Raw genomic sequence first — 19,203 nt, 5'->3', positions numbered from 1 at the left:
GCACGCCAGAAGCAGCAGAAGTACACAAGCTCTGCACCCACTTACCTCATTTATGGGCTAACAGACATCAGGATGGAGGGTGTTGGTTCGCTGCTCAATCTTTGATCAGCATGATGAAAAGATCCCTGGACTTGCGAGTGCACCTGCTTCCTTTCTGAACCAGCAAATACCCCTTCCTGGTGCACTAATTAATTCATCTCTAGAATCCCTGTTTAGACTCTACCATTATGTATGTGACCATGTAAATAAATTCACGTTATAAATTCCTTTGAACATGAAAGAAAAGTCTCAAGAGAAATGAGAATCACATTTAAAACTCAATTTCAAAACACAGACGCTGCCAGGCATCTCACCACATCTCATTATGGAATCCACCCGTGGCCTCAATCCTTCCGACATTTACTGTCAGATGGCAACAGTTTTCTTTTAATAGGCTAAATACTGAATATTCAACCTGTCCTTTTAATACCAGGGTTTGTTTTTCTTTTGCTGTGTAGAGCTCCTGTTAATGGCTATCCGTACAATCCTGAGCCCATGGCATAATACCAGTGTGTGATCAGGCAAAGGGACCAATAATTGTTTCTACAAGAATTATTTTATAACGCGTTTCAGGATTCAGCTGCTCATTAACAAACTAAGAGAGGGATTTTCCAAAGCATTCTGCAGTAGCCTAACTGTAGCAGCGACGACTCTAAAAACGCCACCCTTAGTCCTTAGCTCTTCAAAGAAGGACTTTTAAGTTCTGATCCAAATATAAACCAGAGCAGCGACATCAGCCTGAACAAACAGAAGCTGAAAGCATAGTGGTAGCACTTTAAGATGGTGTTATATCTGGTACTGAATGACAACACCTAAAAAAATTAACGATTTCACTGCTCATTGTTTTAGCAGAGACCCAGTCACTGCTGGATATGTTGAGAAGAACGCAGCGAGGTAGAGCCTGGGCAGCTCCTCGCTGGGACAAATGAGGCATTCAGTCCTCTGCCAGCTGTAACATCATTGTTTCTGCCCAAAATGAGGGAAGATACACGCAACTTCTGCTTTCTATCAAAAAAAATAAGCTGTTGAGGCCCTGGTGTCTTGTCAACAGTCAGAAGACACAGCCCAGTTACCCCAACCTCCTGCTTCCCCAAGCAGCTCTTTCAGTCCCAGCAGATCTGCAGCACGCTTGGAAATTTGTGAGGGGGAATAGAGAGTCAGCATGGGACACAGGAGGCTTCGGTCTCCCAGTTCTCCCACAGACACCCCACGTGGCCTTGAGCACAGCACCTTCAGGCCCAATGCACATTTACACACTCAAATCACACTAAGTAGGATTCCAAAAGCCTTCATCTGTATCTAAATTCCCTTGCAAATCTTGCTTTTGATCTCTCCAGCTATATCCATATTTTCAAATCAGCTCAAGGCTCTACCAGTGCTAGAAATCCACCCCCCTGGTTGTTCTTAAGATTTAAGTCCTGCCCTGCACTGGCTGTAGATCAGTACCAGTTCTCCCATCGGTAGCCGCAGGCACAGGGAGCAGGGCGGGGCGGCTGGCTTACGCTCCACATCTGCCTCTCCAGGCCATGAGGACGAGGCCGCAGAGCCAGTAGCTCCGAGATCTTAGGGCTAAACTGTGGCAAGGAGAGCCACAGCAGAATCGGCACAGGGGACAACCATGTAGAAACTCTCTGTAAAATGAGAATAGCTCCGCTTCACCTCACAGACAGGGAAAGCAGGCTTAAGATAGACTGTACTTACAGACCTTGGAATGGGGCCATCTAAGGAAAAAAGGGATGCATCTATTTTTCCATTCTTCCAGCAACGCAGCTAAACAATTTGTTTTGTCCTTTTGAGCCAAACAATTGCACGTTCACAGTTGGAGGTAGGGTATAAATATTGTCTCTAGCTGATCCCTTGATCCAGTCATCCTAGCTGAATTAATCACATTCGCAAATCAATCCAGGATTTGTTGCCGTCAGAGCAGATGGCCAGGCAGACTGCATTTGTGAGCAAGGCGGGCACATTCTCCTTCCAATTATCCAGCGACATTTTCCAACGGCGGATACTTAGACATTACTTTGAAGAAGTGCTAAATCTCTCTTGTTCCTTATTCAGCTCAATAAGGGCACTGGCCCCTAACTTTCTGCTCTACTTCTGCCCTCTAAGGCCTTAGTGAAAGCGGAGGATGGCTGGTGCCCCTTTCCCTTTCAACTGAACATCTTCTGCCGTCTTCCCATTTTCTGCAGAAAAGAGGTGACAACAACAGCTGCTTGTGGCATGGGGATTTCAAGGGTGCATTATATTAATTGCCGAGCTGAGGACTGCAGGAAAGGGAAGAGAAGCTGCATTCATGTACTAGCTGCCTGCCACGGCACGTAACAGCAGGAACGGTTAACAGTGAGCCTTTCAAAAAGCCGCGATGGGATTTCCCCATTGCAGTAGTAAATTTGCCATGAAAGACAGTCATGCTGTTTTCCCAGTGTTCACATCTGTTCTGCATTCAGAGTCTTTCTGCCTGATAATTGCTCTCTCCTCCCCTCTGTCTCCTGCTGAGGATCTGCTCGAGCTGTCAGGGGAGTTTCAGCTGAGCTCGATCACGTTCTGTGTGAGATGTCTCACTTACCACCAAAGGCGAACAAGGTTAACCAAGAGTGTTTGCAGTCCCTGAAAGAATAAAACATGACACAACAGTCCAGAGGAGACAAACCCCCTGCAGCATGACAAAATGGACCACGCTGATTAACTTCATCTATGCAAATGTATTAAAATAATCTCCTTCACTTTATGGGCGCATTAGAGAAAAGACATAGAGCCTAGTCAGACCAAGGCAAGGCTGTACAAGATACTGCGTACACACACGGCAGCAGACAGCCTGTTATCCCCATAGGATCGCATTACTGTGGCATCACCAAAAGGAACAGCAGATACGGAGGAAAGCCGCCAAGAACTGGGACAGGACCAGTGGCCTTTGACTGGCATTCCTTTCACTGCCAGGGGACGCCAGCACACATGGGCAGCGATTGCCATTGTCCTCTTCCAACTATATTTCTCCTCTTCTCTGCATCATCCCCAAAGGCCCTGCCAAGTCAAGGGATCTCCTTAGCAAACTCCTCCTAGCCCTGGGCGAGCCATCTGTTCACAAACTTAAAAGAAAAAGCACCAGCTGCGTGTGATAGGCTACCAGTACATTGCAGATTTGTACTGCTGCCCAGAGATTTTTCATTTTGTTCCCTATTCCCTTCTCTAGCCGTGACTTTAATGACCACACAACTGCCCTTCTCATGGAACTATTACAAGTCAATGGCCTTTCCTGAATGAAAGCAGCTGCCCCTCACTTCATATCCCTAGATCTCCCTACAATTCTCTTAAGGCAGCTTTTTATTTTTTTACTTTCTCAAAAAAAGTCAGCTTTTTTTTTACTGTCTCAATGATCTGTAGTAGTACCAGCAAACTACCACCCGATTTTCTAGTTAAGCACACTCACTGAACAACAGAGAATGCCACAGGACTCCACAGGTGACCTCTCGCTCTGAAGTGACAGCTCTTTATGCCTTCCCCACCCCCCTTCCCTTTAATCAGCTGTTCTTGAGAACTACTCTTCTCCCACAGCAGCTTAGCTGGTTTTTTTCAGAGCTTTTGGCAACAGATTTTGTTGCAACATACTTTGGTGGCCAAGATGCCATTCAAGGGCCAGATGTGCTGAGACAGCAGTGCATTTTCTCCTTCCCAGAGCTCTCTAGTCATGAGAGAAGTAACCCCCTTCTCTCTCAGGTGAATCTGTGGCCCATTAACACTGTTCTTCAGCATTGGCAGAAGCAATGTATGTCAGCTACCGAAGCGGAGTTTCTTGGATTACCTTTAAAAGGTTTTTTCAATAATATGGGGGGGAATCTCCAAAGGTCAGGAAAGGAAGAAACAGTCAGCAAGAATACAGAAGGGAGTGCTTCAATCAAATTAATCTAGGGGTCTCTTGGGTGGGAAAGAGGTGAGACAACAACTGAGAAAAGAAAAAGGTAAAACTAAGTTCCTTTGACTCCTTCAAGCTCCAGGGTCTCCTTGACAACTACTTTACCACTGTTCAGTTGGCACCTACACTCTATATTGTATTTCACAGCTCCAGGTTATTCCAGGAGCCTTGACCTTGTGGGAGAGGTGCAACATGAAAGCCTAAGTAGCATTTCAGAAGGAAATCCAGCCCCCATGCCGTCTTGCAGCTCACACAGGTAATGCACACTGAGTTTTGTGACACAAAGGTGCGAAGCAGCAGAGGATAGTACTCCATCAGCTGCTGTCCTCTCCTCTCCCTTGCTGCCACCCTTCCCAACAAAAGGAAAGAGGAATTATTTTAGGTGGAAGAGCAAGTGAGGGAGCACATTCAAGACTGAAGACCATGCTACGAGTCCGAAGCAAACTCCGGGAAGCTGCAAAAAGGAGGAAGGTCACACCTCATAGTAATCGCTTTTTCCCTGTCAGACAGCCATGCTAGATGTGCCACTTTGCAATTAAAACAGGGCAACAGAACCTCTTAATTAAACATTTTATTTAAACCAATACAAGCACCATGCTTAGCAAAAAAGATTTGGTTTAAAGTAAACATGCAATGTGAACTAGCAGAGACTAAACAGCGTATGGAAGTTGTACTGGTTACTGATATTTTCATGGAATTGCCAAGTTCTCAAAACTGGCCGTGAACCTCTCGCACCTTTTACGACCTGCAGCACTGGTGCCAACGCTGGCATGTCACAGTACACAAGTCACATCGAGCCTGGACCACGGAACAAAAGCAAGAGTTTCACTGCGCCCTTCTCATGTCCCGTCACACCCCCACTTCACAGTTACTAGATGTACGGATCAACAACAAAATACGTTGCACGACACTTCTTTTTGAGTGCACTGAAGTGAGGAATTGAGCTCCCTTGCTTTTGTGTGTTTGATTCAGACCCCCGTTACCAGTTTAACATTGTTTCTGGACTAGGTGTTGACAAATACAAAAATGGAAACCTGGTACAAATGCCTAAAATGCTCCTTTGGAGAAGTGAAAAGGTGTCAACACCCGCATTATTGCCTCCTTTGACAGATCAAAACAGCATTCATGATACTAGAAACACACTTAAACCATCAAATACCAGCTTTTTTTGTTGTTAAAAATATTCAAACAATACAAGTCCATTTTATGGGCTGACATGCAAACTCATGCTTTAATTCAGTTTACCATCAATTAATGGGATTACAAGAGCTGTATCCCAGCCAACTATTCAATATTTAAAGCAAACCAGATTAATTGTGGCAGAAGTCTCCCTTTATGAGAGACCTTGTACTCCAGGCCAAGGATTTTATGGCCAGCTTACTAACTCCTGAAAAATAGGAGCTCACAATGGAAAATGCTGACTCTCAGACCTTTAGCTACAAAGGCTCCCATAGGTGGCATTAGTTAATTTACATTGTCCTTTAGTTTGAACCCTCTTTAGAGATCTGAAAATTTAAGACAAATGTTTGATTTCAGATGAGCAACTCACTAGTAAAGCACAGTCAGAACATACTGATCTTCTGAAGATGGACACATCTGCCTCCCACTGATCTTAAGAGGGCATCAGGACAGAAAATTCAGTTCTAAAGGTAAGGTGGGAAAAGTACCTTATGAAAATGAGTATTATTTGTGCAGGAATTATTTTGACATAATTAATGTATTTGTTTAATCGAGTACTAGCATTACCTGTATCTCAAGAGCCTAGGACAGTAGGCAGCAGGCAGTTTTGTCAAAACACTGCATTAGAAACAAGGAAACCACAAACAAGCCTAGAACAGCAAACATCCTCTGCACACTCATTCTCCAAGTACTTGCAGCTGCTTCCTCACTTCCACAGCTCAGACAGAGGAAGGAGGTACAGCTACCAAGACTGAAGAATAATAGTGGTGGGCTGAGCAGCATCAACATCACCTTTTACAAGACAGCAGGCTTTAACGCTCTCATCAGGATTTGTTTGCTTTCTATGAGACCTGAGAGGCAGCACCCCTCCAGGCAGAATCCTTAAGTGGAGGCAACAAGAACCTCCAAAGTGAACTGAAAAGAACTCAGACTGAAGATAGAGCCATATGTAGCAACATTTTCTTGGCAGAAGGTGGAGTGATCCACAGATGAGGGATCCAATTCAATCATTTGACTGCAGCAGCTCCTCCCTTCTCCTCCCAAGACAGGCCCTTTTTAGTTATTTTTGTCAAGACCTGTGGAAGCAGCAGTTGGATGCTGGCAGCCCACCAGTGTACAAAGACTATTAATCCAGTTTGCCCCACTGCAAATCAAGCTGAATGTCACAAGTGGCAGCTTCCCTCTCCCCCACGCTGTACTTTGTCAGGCCTTACCTTTAGCACAATGCCAACAAAGCAAGATTCTTGCTGTTTCAAGACTAATGCTTAGAAAGACACTATTCTTTAAGCCAAAGTCTTACTTATACAATGTTTGTCACAGAAGACATTGTTTTTATTGATCTGCAGTACAGAATGATCAAGCAACAGTTTCATAATCAACATTTTTTTTGTCCAGGGAAATGAAATTGTTCTTCCAGTTCACTACGTTGACATAGCAATTTAATTTTAATTACAAGCATTTCTTTCCCGCACCGAGAGATCAATTTAATTGGATCATTCTAACATGCATTTTGAAAAGCTCCTCTCAAGTCAGATTCGTGTACAAATAAATGAGCAGTAATGTCAAACAACAAAGAGATTTACCAACACTGAGGACCTCTGCAAACAAATTCCCATGATCTTAGAGGAATTAGTGTTTTAACACTAACACAACATGTTTACAAATGAAAAATAAACCTTCTTTCAGCAAAGGTTTCACAGCATGAAATACTGGCCTCCAAATTTAACACTGCATTCCTTCTCACCAAACAGATTTCTTCAGGCAGCTGTATTCTGAAGTATGTTATCAACAGGAAGCTGCTCTTACGCAGATACTTATTCAGTAGCACAACAAACACTCATGAGCAAGATAGTGAGATACTGTCACATGAGTACTCCTTTTGCCACTACATGGGCTGAACATGTCCCATATCAGACAACTACTCTATTCAATATAAAACAGACCTGTAAAAAGACTGGTCATTTATAAAAGTTAAATACTATTTTCACATTAGAATATTTGTTGTCTCAAAGAGATGAACCGTAAGTAAATGAAAATCAAATTATCACTTATGCAAAAGCTTTATCTGGAATGTAATCTTGACCAACAAGCAGTTAAGAAAGTTAGAGACTGTAATTAAAGTACTCAAAAGCTACGTGTGGCCAACTTTTATAACAAAAGGATATAAATCATTCATTATCATGAAAAGCTTTAACCTCCTGACTCCTACAAATGGAGTAGATGACTGGAATTTCAAAGAAAATGAGGTTAGCTTTTTTAATTTAATTTTTTTTTTTTAACTACAGATGTCAACTGCAACACTAGGCACTAGGAAAAAATGTTACTTGGATTCTTTCACAAAGTTTTTACCAAATTTGTAATAAGTGGCAGTGTAAAATTCTCAAGTCATTTTAAAGCTAACAAATTAAAGGCACGCAGTATTAACAGGTGTTCATATAACAGGAAATGAGCAAAGAGGTAAACTTCTTAACAGTGTAATAAGTTATATATGCAAGACATCTGGTACCAGAGTAACCAGAGTCGTAATTCAGCCCTTAGTTATCATCTAGTTCCTGTAAGACTATATTAGCATGAGAACTGGACAGTCAAAGCTTTGCCCTGAAATTTAGTAAGGTTGACTCAGTCAACTGAGGAATTACTGGAATGACAAAAATTAGTTCCAAGAATCTGAGAAGGTTCACACGGACTCAATGGAAAGATGAATGGATTTGCTGTACAAGAATTTTGTCTTTTTAATACTAAATGCTTCCAGGGAGTAGTTTTCAAAATTGAGAAGACATTAAGTCAGAAAGTCTGAAAAGTTAGTGACAGTACACAATTTCTGCATATAAATGGCTAGCATATGTCATAAGGATGCACTTGTAGCTCAGAAAAAGTTAGCGTCAGCTTCCAAATTATGTTTGTTGATAGTTATAAATCCAGAACTGCACTATTTTAGTTATAGAAATATTAGTCACGAGAGTGCAAAAGGAGTCCCTGCAGAGGAGTATTCCCTTTTACCAGGTACTAATAAGGAAACACCTGCAAAGATTTGTTACTTCAAGGAGACAGACCTGCTATTCTTTGCACAAACTTTGCACAGGAGATATACTGCAGGAGACAGATGTAAATACAGTGCATATTTTTAGATGTAAGTATTCATGTCTGGTTCCAGTATTATCAGGATGGTACATAAATACTTATTACAGAGGTTTTCTTAATGGAAGAAGCCCAGTTTCTCACGCAGCCATTCTTCGGTTAGGTCTTCTGTATTTCTTATTTCAAATACCTAAACAAAATTGCATTGCATAAATTCTTGAGGTGATAGTACTTGAAAAGAATAAGCATACAAACGCAATCAATACCTTTCCCCACAAGTTGTTTGAGCTGTAATAAACCTGTCACCAGCCCAGAGTTTTCACATCGGTTAATATTGTAAAGAAACTTCAGGGGAAAATACAAAAGGCTAAGTGGCAAGGAATGTTACCGACTTGAACAATCATTCTGTAATTCCTATTTCTAGATTTCATTTTTCTTCTTTAAGAATATCTGAGAACAGCACATGTGCTACATTTTCAAGTTACTCTGAAATGGCAGCGTCTCATATGCATTATCTCAGCAAGAAGATTGTCTATTTGACTACAAATGAATTTAACCTCTGGACTGAGCTAAGCCCAAAGTTCAGGAATTTTGCTCAGCCCAAGACACAGTTACTCCTTCTTTGAACTGGAACACGTCAACAGTATCCAGCAGCATACTGTCTTCCCTGTAAGAAAGCAGCCCAGGATACCTCAGAATAAAAAACTTGTAAAAATGAAAACAAAACAAAAACCACCAACCCAAAGCTTTGTGAAAGTCTTAAACCTTTAACATAGCCTTGAAGAAGAAAACAAGACCAAAGACACTAATATACCCTTTACATTCCATATGGGCAAGTAACCGGTTATTTCTTTTTTTTTTTTTAAACACCCTTGAAGAGAGGCTAGGTTAATTCTGCATTGCTAACTGGACTCTTTGAGGTGCCCACAAACAGATCATCTTTTCAGGAGAGTCAGGCAAGTAAATTTTACAAATCCACAGGCCTTCAAGAGTGTTCTTCTAGGCAATGAAAACAAGAAAAATATTTTAACTGGAAACTGCTGATACTATTCTGACAACACTGAAAATAAAGCTATGTCATCACTAAATCAGTTATCTGCCCTTCTAACAGTATGGAGTACATAGCTGCAAAAAGCATGCTCAGGCCAACAGAATGATGGGATTTTGTTAAGACTCAAAACAAGCTTCTCAGTGAACCTGCTGTTTGGAATGAACTTCCTATTTAGTCCTGTCCTCAGCCATTTCACCATTTTAATCTTCTTCAGGAAACAAGTCTTGTATCATTTGTTCCTCATTTCCCATCTCTGCTGGAGCGGGCTCTGGCCACTGCTTCTTGTGTTCAGACAGTGATCCACTACTGTCAACTAATATTGATTTTTTTTTAAGTAGAAGATAGGGGGGAAACCCCAAAATTCAGTGTTACAAGAACAGAACAGCCTAACAGAAGCCAAGCTAATATGCAAGCCACTGAAAAAATAAGAGTTTCAGCTGAGTCACGTGCAGAAATCACACCAGGAGGAAGTTGTAGCATGAGCCAAAATGAAACATGGCTCAGCGAGTGGCAAGAATAAAATGTATTTGAAAAGCAAGTAAGCAACCTGAACTGGAAACAGGCTATCCCCCAGCTTCAGAAGGAAAAGGTCTGTGATCATCTATATCCACTCCAAGGCTTTCATTCAAAAAGGCTTTCAGACTGAATTTTTTCCCACTTGGCAGGTGATAGTAACAGCTAGTCCCCAGGCTTTCACCTTCTTCTCATCAACTCTCCCTCCTCATTCACTGAAAACTGCCTTCCTCCTCAAGGAATTGTTCCTTTCTAACAAAGACAGAGTTCTCAGGCCTCTAAGATCAAGTTTCAACAGATTTTAAAAAAAAAGATTTATTGGGCTGTACTGATTACTGCCCTCCCATTTACTCCTGTCATCCTGATATCTAATTTAAAACAGAGACGTCCTTTCTTACAAGGTACAACTAGAAGAGGTAGAAGTTCACAGTTCTTTCATTGCCCCAATACACATTTTTACTGGGATGTTAAAGTGCTTAGTCAGAATAAGGAAGACCAAAAGGGACCAGTGCTGTTGGGGAATAGTGAAGTCATTTTACATTGTATAAAAAACCTGAAGTGACCACTGACTATTTAGCTTTACTGGTCGGAACTAAAACCTTAAGAAATCTAGGAGCCAATTAAGCAGAGATTTCAAAGACCTCCAAAATTACAATTGGTGGCAATTTTAAACAAATATACATATACGTAGGCCTAACAAATGCAGTGTTTTCTTATGGTCACAGTACTGGAGGAAGCAACCACAGAAGATTCAGAACTGTTCAGCACTTGGCACACATGACACGTATTCTGAAGGCTATGTTCTACAAGTGTACAACCCCATCAAATGGGCAGCAAAACTAGTCTGCACCACACCGTACCAAGACTTCAGTCTATTCTTCCCATCATTAAATTCATCCCCCAAAGTAAGGACGCCCATCCTACCAACGGATATTTTAGTTCTAGAGAACACTGTTCTTCCTGTACCCTAGAACTCCAGAAATCTGCACATATGCACCTCTCTTCAGTCTTCCTGAAACAGAAACTGTTCACGGTTATTACGAAGTCTCATAAAACCCTTCTTGCGACAGATGCAAGCAAGACACGAAACAGCTTCTGCAACCTGCATTTAAGGGGGAGACAGTAATTTCATCTAGTCAATTATACCTTAGTGAGTTCAGCTGTCTGTACAAGCTTATTCTTGCTTCCAGCATACATCATCTGCTGTTCAGGCTTACATCCTGTAGTTGTGTGGAAAAAGAAATTTTGTTTAGTTGTTTTGACTGTAACACTTCAAAAATAAGATTATTTTTTTTTAAAGAATCCAAACTGAAAGCTAAGCCTCCATTCACGAAAGTGACCTATTTCTTTATATACATTAACATCCTTGCTCTTACTTTCATATCTAGTACTTGAAAAGCATTTCCAGAAGTAACAGTTGTGCAGGTTGAATTGGTGGTCTCAACACACACCTGTATTTCTGTTTAGAGCTGACATCAAATATTGCAGCAGTCAAACTTGAATCACAACAGCCAACAAAGCAGTACCTCCTGCCACTACAGCAGCGTGCTGATTACACTGCAGTAATTTCTTTGCCCTCTTGCTATTTCTTGAAGATTCCCATGTCTTTGCTAGTTATGCTTATACAGATCTTTATAGCATATGCCTTTGAGCTGGAGTCAAACTGAGAACAAATCAAGCCAGTTTGAATGTGGTGTTCTTTCTCCTAAGCTGTCCCCAAACCCCCCAACTGAATTGGTAGCTCAGAACAACTCCCCACCCCCCAGCCCCAAACACAGAGCAACTTCACACCCAGCTGAAGTTAAGTGCTGTTTACAGCCCCAGTTAACGGTTTGTTGTTTCTGACACCGGTATCAGTATAACCACTAACTTATGTCTGCAGGAAATTTTTGGAACAGAAAACCTCAGGGAACAAAAAAGCTTTTCTTTAGAAGTTGCCTGTTTAGAAGTTTCTAGATACAATTGTACTTTTAAACCTTGCCACCCATAAAGAACATTGTCTAAGCTCTCTTTTCCTATGAAGTACTACAAGTCTGCCTGCTTTCCTATTTCAAGGTCTCCCAGAAAGTTTCTTATTGCTGTTCTAACTCTCAAAATATCTATCCTCTGAACAGAAGTAATGCCCATAACAGTCATACAAAGATTCTCAGGTAACTACAGAACGATATGCTCACTAGTTGCTAAACTCTTTTACCTACCTAGTTATTCTAGTTCTGAGTAAAGAATGGTAAAACAACGCAATCAGTTTATCTTCTTCTAGAGGATAACAAGGATAATCCAGTAACACCAGCAAGCTACCCTATTAAAAATTCAGAACACATAAGGAAGCCATGGGAACAATTCAGCTCTGTAAGTCCAAATCGAGTCCCAGGCTATTTGGGTTCTATTAAAATTAGAGTTCCCTGCGCAGGTATGTTTATGTTGAGGGTTGCTGTGACACAAGCAGAGGAAGCTGCTGCTCTATGAATTTGGGAGGACCTAAGATTACAGCCTCCTTCTCCTTGAACGCAGCCTGTTCACGCAGCACTTTCACCAGCCCAGACCTGCATTATGGAGCACTCTCTTCCTCCTTTGCACCCACAGCTGTGACAGCCCTTTAGACCTTCACATCACAGCACTGTTCAGAGGCATCCTCTGTTGCTGCCCATTGCATACAGGCCCCCTGGAAAACCCTCCTCTCTAATCCTATCCTAACCCTTTTAGAGTCCTGTTCCTTTCAAGGGTAGACAGGGGTTCCCATGCCCTTCTGAGAGGGAGAGGGATTTCTTCTCACCCAGTCACTAATATCCAAGTAGCAGAATGGACAGAGGTGAACAGAAACCTTCAGGAACAGGGCAGGTATCTTCCAGCCCTCTCCTCACCCATTTCCTGAGCCTTGCCGGGTCGTATTTTGAGGATTCCCCAAGATTTGAGGAGAGGTGACAGGAAAGACATTAGGTTAAACCTACATGAATAGATGCAGAGTGCTCCAGGCTCTTTGCCTTTACAGTGGGCAGGCACATTTAGAAAGACACACCTTTTGGCCAGTGATGCAAGAAACTAACACTTCTGTTCAGCCTTCCAAAACAGAAAAGAAAGAATCTCTTCTATCATACATCCTAAGTGCCCTAAATATGAGCCCCAAAGGCAGTGAAAGCCTCCAGCAACGAGGTAGTTCTGGGCAGATGGAAGTGTTTACACTTGTCATGAGCTGACAGTGAGGATGGAGCAATACCCTAGAGATTCCTCTCTGCCAAAGAAGGTCTCCAGATAACACCATAGCTTTATAGTGCCTCACTTCCAGCAGTGGCATAAGCAAGTCTAGCCTTAAGCACCTGAACCACTATTTCAGCATTAAGCACCCATTTTATCTTCCACAGCAAAGAATATTCCCATATACACAGCACATAGTAGCTACCATTCACAATGTTCACTCACCAACTGGACTGGAGAAGATAAAGCACAATGGATAAGAAACTCTTCCATCATCATGCTGATACTTGTAACTATACACAATAAATGTTTTTTCTGAGGTTAAAGAAACTAAGAAATCAGTGATGTTATTAGGATATAATCCTCAGTTATCAGAGCTTGATGTAGGCACAAATAAGTCTTGCATTCTAGAAGATGCTTTATATTTCATACGTAGGCTTACTTTTCTCCTGTTTTCACTTCCATATTTGACTTTCAGCAAAGACCCCGCCTGCCCTTACCAACCTCTACCACAGCCAGGTGCAAGGGCTGTCTCTATATTACTGTTTCACATCAGAGAGCTAAAAATCACCCTTTCGTCACAAATATTCCTCTCCCAGCTTTGCAAAAAGACTTCCCACAGCCACCAATGTGTTTCTGGCTTAATGAAAGACAAATTCTTTCTTTGTAGACTAAGCACTTCATCGTTTCAGGTGTTTCGCTGAATTTGAATGCCAGTTTTAGCTGGGCCTCCTGCTTTATAGCCTCCTACTGCACTATGGTCATGAAAGGAAAGATTCAGAATGGCAAGTGGAATAGTGCCAGCCAGCTTTTGAGAATAGAGGCGGATATTTTCTTCACTTATAACTTAAGTGCCCCTTTTATTTCATCCAGTTAAAGAATAATTTACTTGTCCCTCCTTTTTTAAAATACAGGGATTCTTCCCTAGATCACGTGCCTACAGCACTCCCAGAATCAGTAACGGCAGCAAAATATCAAGGGCCACACACTGAGAAAGTACCAAAACAGATTCTAAGCTACACAGGCAATTTTCTATATTTAGAAGTAGCCACATACAAAACTGGTACATTTTACTCACTTCTTTACATTAACAGCAGCGTGGCTTCACTTTACTTCCCCAAACATTATATAGTATAAAAGGAAATAAGATCTCAGGAAATGCTTAAATGTGTCAGTCATTGTTTCCACAAGTGGGACGACTGTTCAGTGCATCATGAGAACCGATCCCTAGGTTATCTGACAAATCAAGTGTCAGTAAAGTCGCACTACAGGCGAGTATTGGCCTAAAAAGGTAAAGTCCAACTTTGAACATTTTGAACAGCTTCCAGGAGTCAGTAAGAGCAAATGCCAGCAGCACAAGAAGGATATCGAGGTTGTCTCTCAGGCAGCTCATCTTTTAGTTCATCGGGAGAGATACCCTGGTAACATTAAACACAAGCAACATTTGAACAAATGGTCTTGCACTTGAAGGTATGCTACAAAGGCTAAAGCAGAATAAAGGAACAGTGACACAGCTGTAAATTAGATGTACATCTACAGCTGAACTGATAACGATCTCTCACACAAATTACTAGAGCAGTTTACGAAAACTTGTGTGCTAATAGATTCCTATGACTAAACACAGAATTAATGTTAGCATGAACAATCATCCCTATTTTAGGCATAATGAGTTTAGAAAACATTTTTGGCTCTAGTTGGATATACTGGCAGCCACCATGCTTTTCTAACTCTAGTGCTGAACAGAAGCAAGCAAGCACACACCAAAAAGTATCCGTCAAAATCAGCTACATAAATGGTGCTTTTGAAAAATTCAGTCCCTCCTTGAGCAAGCAAAAAACCGAGTTCCCATCCTATTTAAATGCTACATTAACTTCCACATTCTAGGGAATAAGAGCTATGGTTAATGCTCAAATCCCTGGGAAGGATTTAATTTTGCCCTGTGTACCATCAAGAAATACTACATGCTGGGCTGACCTTATTATGCCACCTATCAAATTTAGAGTCTGCAGAGGATTAGCAATCCTAGCTTCTAACTGATGGCAAATCAGCTCAGAGACAAATATGCAGATCTACATGGAAACACAGCAGAGGTCTCTTCAAAAAGCCAGCAGGTGCCAAAGATGCTTTTCACATAGTTCTATCACGACAGCCTTGAAATTAATTTTTTGTGCAATTAGTCAACTCAATTGTTTCTGCATAGTTCCACTATTAATAGTGCTGTGCTTTACATGCAGAGTGACCATGCATTTAAATAAGCTCATGACCCAAATTAGATTAAGAGTTTGATAACAATTTGAAACTAAGGCAGTACCTTAGAGACAACAATACATTGCAGGCTGAAGATACTCTTATTTACAATTCATTTAACAAACCTCATGCTCCTCATCCAGTACCACCAGCTGCTTATCCTTGTCGATTTTCACTGTAAGTCAAAATAAAACATAGATCAATGTTTTTCAAGGAATTTACATGACATACACATAAAGCTTTTCAACATTTCCCCACAAGTATATTCCTTGCACTTCCATGCTGCTGCTTCAGCTTATCCCATGACTGCACAAAAGCAGTGAAGAAACAAACTCACCTGCTTAAAGGCTACAAAATGTACAAACACAAAATGACCGTGCCTTGACATTTTTACTATCATTTTACAACCAGTGGTAGACTGAGCAGCAATTAAGTATAAATACTATACTAAGAGCAGATGAAGCCTTGTATCATAAGAAGAGTGTTGCTTCGATGTGAAAATTACAGGCAGAATGGGAAGCACTGAAGTTCGTACAAGAAACAGCCTTTTGGCTCATGTTTAACCTGTTACAGCAGCAGCATTACATGGGAAGGAAAAGAGGAGACAGGATTTGCTACAAGACCTTGCAATTTTTGTCAGACATGTTTTTTAACTTACTTATAATGGCAGCATTGTTGGTTTCTTTACGAAACCGGAATTTTCTCAGTTTCTCCACCAGGTCTTCAGCAACATCACAGACCACCAAAGATTCACTCTACAAAAGGGAAATAGCAGAGAGGAGGGAAAAATAAACCTTTCTAGTAAACCAGAAAAAAATCCTCGTGTCAGGCTTATGTGCACATAAACCCTACAAAAGTGGAACTGTGTGCAACTTGTTCTGAAACTTCAGACATACACATAAACCAGAAAAGCCAAGGATGAAAGCAGTTTTTAAAAGGACAAAACCAAAACACGTATCTGTTTTAATATCCCTCCTCAACACCACAGAGCTAACTAGAAATATTTTAGTAGTTATTCCTGAAGTGGGGTTATTCTCATATCTCTTAGAAATAAACAAATTTTACAGTTCATTTGCCGAGGCAAGGCCTGAAATAAGGAAGCCCCTTAGAGTAGCAGTAAACTGGCTACAGTAATTTAAGCATTTAAAATAACAGGAGCTACTATTAGTATTTCAGAAGAACAGAGACAGTAATCAAGGGTCGCTGCTTATTTTTACCCACAAAAACATTAACTGAACACACAGAAAACATTTAAGACATTTTAATCAAAAAGCATGCACACTTTTCCCCCACGTGCTTATATGTCACTAACTCCCATGTTTTCAGAAGTGTCCAGATAACATATTAGTCACCACGCTGAAGATGGGGAAGGAAATTATTATTTCACAAGCAGCCATGCAGGTTATCCTGCACTACACATGCAATTTTTTAACTGTACCAAGCCAACCACTGCCATTTCCTGAGCAACATTTTATACACACGACCCCATCGCCAGTCAGATGGTGATACTTATCACAGTTAAGAGATGCAAGCCAGTTAGATGAAGAAAAGTTATTTAACACCAAGCTTATTCACGTTACTGTATTTGTAAATCCCTATGGCATCGAGGCTTTTGTGTCAAAGCAACCGTTATTTCAAGACTTCTTTAAATCAACTGCTCAAATAGAGAAATAGTTGCAGGATTACCTATTACAAGCACTGCTAAAGAGCTACTTCCTTGAGACAAATCACTGCTTACAAATCAGAAGGAAGGTACTATTTTAAACTCTGAGATCTGTCTCTCAGGCTCAGCCTTCGCTCATTTGTGAGCTCCTCCTCAAAAAGCAGAGCAGTGTCTCTCCTTCCCCATATACAAAATCACCTCACAAATATCCTATGTTTGTTGTTACTCCTAAAAAGACTTCCACCTCGACCAAATTCTGGCACAGAGTCTTGTGCCTCTGCTTCCTTTTAACAGCTGGAAAGGAAATTGGGCTCTGCTGTGACAAGACAGGTCAGGCACTGCGTGCGCAGCCGTCGTTATTTTGCTTATTTTCCCTGAACTTTAACGATTGTTTTTGGCTCCCCCTGATCTGCAAATGTCATTAATGCTCACTCTCACTATTTCAAGAGGTCTCTGTTTTAAAACAAAACAAAAAAAAGCTCAGGGCTGCATTTCAAAGTCAAAGTTATATTCTGTATCAAATGCTCTTTTCTGAAGGAAGCATTTCTCCCAGTCCTCTGGGCTCAGCAATTTCCTAATACCATCCAGCAGACACTGCAGGGTAAGCAGTGTTCTTGTTCACACCTGTGCAGCCTCACAAATAGAAGCCCTTAAGAGAAGCTGAAGGCTGTGTCTGCAAAACACACAGTGACATCGGATTCAAATCATCTATTGGGGCTAAGCTGGCTCAGCGGTACTGGGTTTAATAAAAACTGAGGAAAGTCAAGCCAAGAGACAGGAGGACTGCACAGACAGCGGGCACACGTGCCGAACAGGGCGGTGGGGGCGGTTCTGGGGTTGGTTCACCTCAGCCACTATTCGTGCCAGCGTTATATTTCCAGATTTTCACAAACCGATTCAGGTTTGTGAAACAGCCAAACAGCCGCGGGCAGGGCAGGACTTCCTTTTCAAACAGCTGTTTCTTCACTCTCCCCGCCGCAGGCTGCCAGCGCCCAGCAGAAAAACAACCAAGGTGGCCCTTTTCGCGGGGGGCCGATACGGGAGCACGGCAGGACCCAGGGCTCGGGGATGGCCGGGGGAGTCTCCCAGGGCGGCGACACGCTCCCGGGCAGTACCCCGACCTCGGCGGGCCCCGGTTCGCCCTGAGGAGAACGGTGCCGACCCCCGACCTTCCGTCGGCACCTGTTCTTCCCTCAGACCTTCCTCCCCAGCCCGCCAAGCCCGGGACACCGGCTTCAGGCCGCCCCTCCCGACTCAGTGAGGGACACCCCGCAAGCCCGCGAATGTGGTCGGACTCCCACCGGACCGGACCGGACCGGACACCCCCCGGACGGGACCCTTCTTCCTTCCCTCCCTCAGGCGACCTCTCCTCCCTCAGGTTCCTCTCACCATCTTGCGCGCGCGCGCAACCGCCCAACAGCCACCGCTCGCGCGCCAGCAACGGAAACTGCCGCCGCCCGCCGCCTCCTCACTTGACTGCGCACCCCACTGCGCCTGCGTGGCGGAGACCCCGCCCTCTCTCTACTCCCCTCTGACCAATCAGCACCGCTGCCTCAGCCGGGTGGGCGGAGTCATCCAGCCTACGGGTAGCGGGAAGGTTCAAGGGCCGCGGGGGAGCGGCGTCGTGCCGGGCGCGTTCCACGTGCCGCGGCGCCGCAGGGGAGGGAGGGTAAGGTCGGCGGGCGCGTGCCGCGGCGCCATGTGAGGCCCCGCCCTCGTTGCCAGGGCGCCGGGGCCCCGCCCCTCCAGCGGAGCCATGGCAACGGGGCGGGGCCGTGTGCAAAGGGCGGGAAGGCGTTCCTTCAGGCCGGCTCTGTCAGCTTCCCGGGGGGCACCGGGGGCGCGGGGCTGGGGCTGGGGCTGCGGTTGCGGCCTTCGGCCTCGTAGCGGCTAACGGGCCTGTAGGGTGACAGGGGCTGACTATAAAAACCCTAATCTGCGGAGGATCCTCCTCCGGCTGAGGCCAGGCAGGATATCAGCCCATGGGCAGGGTCCAGAGCAGGACCGGGGAGGGCGACCACGGTTAGATGGGGCCATTAGGCCTATTGGTAACTTCACATCCTTTACTAAAACACCAGAGAATACACACAGGAAAATGACAGTTAAAAAAGCCTCAGCTGGGACGTCCGTCTCATTAAACATGAGAAGATTCAAGCACAAGACAGAAATGAGACTTTGTAAATTCTGCTGCTCGTGGTACTTCTTGTTTATATGAGTTGAGCACAATTCTGGAAGTAAACCAGGATTCGGAGCTCACAAATCACAAATGCAAGCAGCAAATGCGAGTCAGGCACTTCCCTTCCATAATAGGCTGTCGGTGGAGGTCTGCCT

The 19,203-nt window shown here is 43.1% G+C and overlaps 1 protein-coding gene across 1 annotated transcript; it reads right to left on the bottom strand.

The window, feature by feature from the left end:
• Positions 1-4,505: 4,505 nt before the first annotated feature.
• On the bottom strand, positions 4,506-18,375 carry GMFB (glia maturation factor beta). The gene is made up of 7 exons (XM_064461109.1): positions 18,262-18,375; positions 15,868-15,964; positions 15,335-15,384; positions 14,331-14,380; positions 13,188-13,270; positions 10,917-10,990; positions 4,506-8,396 (listed from the first exon to the last, which is right to left on the bottom strand). Exons 1-7 carry the CDS (start codon positions 18,262-18,264, stop codon positions 8,325-8,327), a joined length of 429 nt encoding a protein of 142 aa, XP_064317179.1. The 5' UTR covers positions 18,265-18,375; the 3' UTR covers positions 4,506-8,324.
• Between the last annotated feature and the right edge of the window lie 828 nt (positions 18,376-19,203).

Source organism: Phalacrocorax carbo, chromosome 9 (assembly GCF_963921805.1).
Source record: "Phalacrocorax carbo chromosome 9, bPhaCar2.1, whole genome shotgun sequence".
Classification (NCBI taxonomy): Eukaryota; Metazoa; Chordata; class Aves; order Suliformes; family Phalacrocoracidae; genus Phalacrocorax; species Phalacrocorax carbo.
Note: the sequence above shows the minus strand (reverse complement) of the source record. Positions and strands in the feature narration are given on the sequence as shown.

What these genes read in the sequence shown, in the direction of transcription:
- GMFB (XM_064461109.1), bottom strand. An exon ending in CAACAATGCTGCCATTATAA is followed by an intron (nt 15,385 to 15,867) that starts GTAAGTTAAAAA and finishes TTTGACTTACAG; the next exon opens with TGAAAATCGACAAGGATAAG. An exon ending in AGACAGCTGAACTCACTAAG is followed by an intron (nt 8,397 to 10,916) that starts GTATAATTGACT and finishes AATTTTGTTTAG; the next exon opens with GTATTTGAAATAAGAAATAC.